General features: G+C 40.3%; 1 protein-coding gene across 3 annotated transcripts in view; it reads right to left on the bottom strand.

Annotated features, from left to right (window-relative positions):
• The window catches only part of grip2a (glutamate receptor interacting protein 2a), a 23,601-nt gene extending 18,980 nt beyond the window's left edge, over positions 1–4,621 (bottom strand). Inside the window, exons 1-2 of one of the 3 annotated variants that reach the window (XM_057356087.1) lie at positions 4,313–4,621; positions 70–144 (exon numbers count right to left, since the gene is read on the bottom strand). In XM_057356087.1, the coding sequence (XP_057212070.1) occupies positions 70–144; positions 4,313–4,475 (238 nt within the window). In that variant the 5' untranslated portion in view covers positions 4,476–4,621. Of the gene's footprint in view, positions 1–69; positions 145–1,835 lie in introns of all 3 variants that reach the window. The other 2 variants (XM_057356085.1, XM_057356086.1) reach the window with 2 other exon arrangements.
• Between the last annotated feature and the right edge of the window lie 861 nt (positions 4,622–5,482).

Below are 5,482 nucleotides of genomic sequence, written 5' to 3'. Positions count from 1 at the left end.
CAGAAGGAACATTTGAAACGGGACATGCAGAACATTAACAGCAGGAGATTCTCTCAGTTGATGACCTACCGGCAAGACTGCACCTCTTGGTGAGGCCGTCACTCGCAGCCGAGTCTTTATTTCCCTTTGTGTATGGGCCATCATCTGAAACACAGAGGAAATGATGAAATATATTCACCTTTTATGCAGCGCACACCAAGCCACCGTACAGGTTACAGATGACCGCGGAACCCCATCAGACAGGACCGATCATCTTTGATGACATTTATACATTAGGTTGCAAATGCTGTTTCAGGTTGACCGGACAGCTCACCTGGAGCAACCCAATGATGACAGCTCGAGACTTCATGCCTTTGGCTGGGACTGAACCCAACAATCATTGACTTCCCAGCACACGTCTGACAATATACGTCTGAATCGTACATTGTTTCTTACTACGCAAAGTTCAGGCTTGTGCTGTACCAGTTATTCACAAGAAAAGAAGGATTTAATTCTGCCATTAAACACTTTAATACACATTACTTATATAATCCATTTTGTTCTGTGCATTGTTTCAGACTAAGACCTAATTGTTCGCTATGTTCTTTTATATAGTCTATTAACTGAATCAATACGGTACCTGCCAGCCAATCCATTAAGGTCAACAAACCTCAGTGTGGTACATCCTCCGGGGTGCTAACAAGTCATAAAATCTCTGTTGGTCGGCGATGGTTCAGCTGCTCTTTAGGCCAAAAGGCCAAACAAACCAATAAACCGCCAGACTTTTTGTTATAGAGGTCAAAGGCTCAAAACATCAAAACGCTACTTTGGTGCTCGAGACCCAGACCTCCAGATTCAAAGTTCTAGGCAAGAAAGAAAGACACAAAGCCATGTCTCTGAAACTCATCGTAGAGTAAAAGTGTCATTACGGGCCACGATAACTCATTTCCAAGTCTATTAAAACTCTGAAAGTAATTTGGAGCGGCGGCCCTGCTTGTGTTGACACCAATCCTGATGTAGGTTAAACGGATGATGTTCTAACAATGCAAATGGAAGCTCAGGGTCTATTTTCAGAGACGGGCTTTTATTTATAGAGGCCCCAGTTGTCATACATTTCTGAGAGCTGAACACTGACCGCGTCGCGCACCAGCGACAATTTAGGGAATCTTTAGGGGGAAAAGACAATATTAATGATTTGATAATAATGATTTTTTAAGCTTAGAGTATGGGAAGCAATTTAACATAATACGTGTAACAACCATGTACTTTAAGTGATAGTTCACCCAAAAAATAAACATTCTGTCATCGTTTACTCACCCTCTTGTCATTTCAAACTCTGTTTGCCTTTCTTTCTTCCGCAGAAGACAAAAGAAGAAATTTTGAAGAATGCTGTTAACCGGCACCCACTCACTTGCATTGGTTTTGTGTCCATACAGTAGGGAGTGAATCGAAGTACCGGCGCTTTCTTCGAAATATCTTCTTTTGTGTTCCGTCATTTCACAGGTTTGAAATGACAAGAGGGTGAGTAAATGATGACAGCATTTTCATTTTTGGGCGAACTATCACTTTAAGTGTTCCAAACTACAAGCACTAAATGTCAAAAGCGATTGAAAGTATACACTGACTAATATGTACCATGCTTTCTGAATGTGTACATAAAAATAATATGTGAAAACTGTAATCATGTACCATGTCAAAGTACAATGTTAACCAATGGAGTACCCTCACACCCTTTACATTCATGTAAGAGTCATTTTGATTTCTTATCTGGGTGTAGTCAGAATAAAACCAATTGGCATCAATTGCATCTCAATATGGATATATTAATATATTAATGAATAAACAACGTGACTCACCACTGTTGTTGCGACCCTCTTTCCTCAAGCCACAAAGCATCATGGGAATGTCACGATTCCATTCTGCCACACGCCAGTTTGTGAACCGACTAAAACTGACTAAACCGTGTGACTACCTTTGCTAAAACGCCCATGTGGAAATGAACACATTAACCTATTTAATTCTACCGGCTACTTGAGGTAGAATCCCTTGGAGCTTCCCTCAAAGGAAAAGTGTTTCTTTACACGGAATGAAATGGCGAAAAAGAAATAAAACACGTGCATCCGTTCGCAAAACTCCAACTTCGCAGAATTTCCAAGTCCTTACGACTCTGCGGATTCCCTACAACAGCATCACATGTGCCTGAATAAAACTGTGTGTGTGTGTCCCATAGGATTTTTCCAGTGGATGTTCCAGTGTCACTCCAATTTCCTGTTACCAATCGTCATAACGTGGTCCTCTCTTCTTTCAGACGCCACACATGCAACTAGTCTCCACTGAACAGATCAGAGCTTCAGTCCTGTGTTTGCAGCATCAGAAGAAGCAGATGGTAGTTTATCCAGCTATGACAGCACTGCAGTGTGGGAATGTAGCCGAACGCTTCAGTGCTTTACAGAGATCCGCCCCAGACAGCAAAGCCACACACGAGACTCACATTTCTCTCCTCCCTCCTTCCTAACACACTGTTCAGACGTGCTCTTCCTTCATGCACGGCTCTATTAATCGTTCGCGCGCGCGCTCTGTGTTTAGGAGTATATTTTTACCAGTCGGCTTGTGAACGCAAAATATAACCGCCCTCTCACTACTGTATCGACCCCACGTGCCTCACGCAAAATCACTTACTCCTCCCTGTCTCTCTCTCTCTCTGTCTCACACCAATCTATATTTTATGATCATTGATTTATTTTGGCAAGCAGTAACGTAATAAGCAGGATAATGTTAAGTCAGCCACTCGCTTCCGTAAAACAAAACCCCTCACGTTGATGTGTCGATTTATTTTTAAGATAATAATCAGCTGACTGTACGTTATCCCTTACTTAAAGGCATTTAAAAATCTTTACTATGAGCTTCAAAATCTGAATGATCCTGTTAGCTTGTTTAAGCCTTGGGGTTTATTATGCACAACATGGAAGTAATAAACTTTACTAGCTGTGGACTGAGAGCCTGTCGATGAACAACCGCTCAAGCTTCGTTTTTAGGGTCGGTGGAGATATTTCATTTGACAGCTGCATTGTATGTGTAGGAGACGACGAACACCTGTTTTCTTTCCTTTAACACACTGCAAACACATTTCTTTATATGGCATAAATATGCGCTACTCCCTTAAACAGCATACATGACATCAGACATCATGCAACATATCTTGATTCTGCAATTTCGACTACTGTAAAGCTGAAAGAGTCAAACTTTTGTAACCGACTGTGATTTTACTGACATGATCATGGACTTACTAACACCACAGGTTAATACAATTACTTTAAATTCATTACATTTCCACTCTGCTGTCCTAATAGAGATGTTATTTCCTGACACTTTTTTATAGAAATGCTAAAAACAGCTCTAAAACATTAGGAGACAACTCCATTATTTATAGGTGTTTAGGTAAAATGATCATTTTTGTTTCATTCTATTCATATTCAACTGCTGACAACGTTTCCTCAAATTTCCAAATATAGTTTGTATTCACATTTATTTGTAGAGAATTAAAACTGGACAAACTGTAAGTGCAAGACATTCTGACACTATACTGCCCCCGTGTGGCTGAAAGTTAGTTATGCAGGTCAGCTGATACAGGACAACTCATTTTATTTTCCATTTTAAGGGCATACTACTGTACAGTCAAAAATATATATAAACTTATAGGCCTCTTTGTAAGACATAAACACTGGTCCAGAAGCACATCCGGTTACATTTTTATTTATTTTTTATTTTAAAATCTTACGTATATAAAATCTTAAAGATATTTGTTTAACATTTGAATTTGGTTATAAATGTTCTGTTGATCGTATTTTCTTCAAACGTTTGTGTTTTGTTACAAAAACTGAAATAGTAAGTTCTTCTGCACCAGCGTTACTTACGTTTTCCAAAGTGGTCTATAGAAAATATTGCACAGACACATAGGCCCGGTTTCACAGACACGGCTTATCTTAAACCAGGACTATGCCTTAGTTGAATTAAGATATTTATGTCGCTTTTATAAAAATACCTTAGAAGAATACATTAATGGTGTGCATCTTGAGACAAAACAATGGCACTGTTATATTTTAAGATATTTCTGGGCATGTTGTATTGAGTTAAGACCGGTCAAACCTTCATTTTAGTCTAGGACTAGCCTTAAGCCTTGTCTGTGAAACTGGGCCATAATCTTTAGGCGTCCCTGAAGAATACACCCACTACGATACATAAAGTTCAGCCTTTACACCTGCACAAACACACCTAAACGTAAAGGTCCCACACCTTATGTACACATCATATATTCTTCTCTGCCACGTCTTACCTTTAACTCTTCCTCTGATAACTCCCATCCGACACCGCAGTGAGAACGAAAACATTCTCCTTTTGCCTTTCACCCCTCCGGCCAGTCCCTTCTTCAAGCCCCCCCACGCAGGGACCCCGTCTGGCAGCAGTTTTGGATTTAATGTACAATTTACACGCCACATGCTCCTTTCAGTTTACTCTGGTCTGTATAACAGGGATCCTCAATTTAGCTTTGTTTTGTCCAATATGACATTGACCACAGTCTCTGCTGTCTCGTCCTCTTCTACCTCTTCTCCTCCTCCTCCACCCTCTCTCCTCATTCTGGCAAAGCTGTCTGTTCATTCTCTGTTGGAAATACTGCTGCATAATCAGATCAGAGAGTTTTTATAAAAAAATAAGAGAAGACGGTTGATTTCATTTCACACATACTCATGACATGAGTCTTCAAGGGAATAACACAGATGGATATACAGTGCTTAGAAGAGCTGCTATCACTGTTGGGTGCGTTTGTTTTACCTTCAGCTACGTTACAAAGATGAAAGTGTCATAATGTGGAGAAAAAAACTAACAACTGCTATACTGTCAGGACATGAATGGAAAATATCATTGGCTCACTATAAAAACAACAGTCAACAGAATGTAATGATTGGAGCACGTGTTTGTGTGTTTGTGTGTGTGTGTGTGTGCGTGTGTGTGTGTGTGTGTGTGTGTGTGTGTGTGTGTGTGTGTGTGTGTGTGTGTGTGTGTGTGTGTGTGTGTGTGNGTGTGTGTGTGTGTGTGTGTGTGTGTGTGTGTGTGTGTGTGTGTGTGTGTGTGTGTGTGTGTGTGTGTGTGTGTGTGTGTGTGCGCGTGCGTGCGCGTGACTTCCCATAGATTGGACAGATGGAGTGCCACAGAGATACAGGCTGCCTGAACCACATGAGAGTATTTTCAGACACAACACACTAACAATTATCTGGAACCATGTTTGTTGATTTTTAATGCAATTAATACATGACATTGTCTGTTAGTCCAAAACAATTGTTGTTAAAACATTTTATTTTATTTATTTTGATGTGCCAAGTTAGCATTAGCCTACACACTAACGTTATTGCAATGAATGTAGGCCTACTGCATAATGTTGCTACTGCTACTGACTTGAACTTTGAAACAAAAGCCAAGTCCTTGCCGAGTCTAAACTTACCATTCT

Source organism: Triplophysa rosa, linkage group LG17, assembly GCF_024868665.1.
Source record: "Triplophysa rosa linkage group LG17, Trosa_1v2, whole genome shotgun sequence".
NCBI classification, from domain to species: domain Eukaryota; kingdom Metazoa; phylum Chordata; class Actinopteri; order Cypriniformes; family Nemacheilidae; genus Triplophysa; species Triplophysa rosa.
This window is presented reverse-complemented; position numbering and strand designations above follow the sequence as displayed.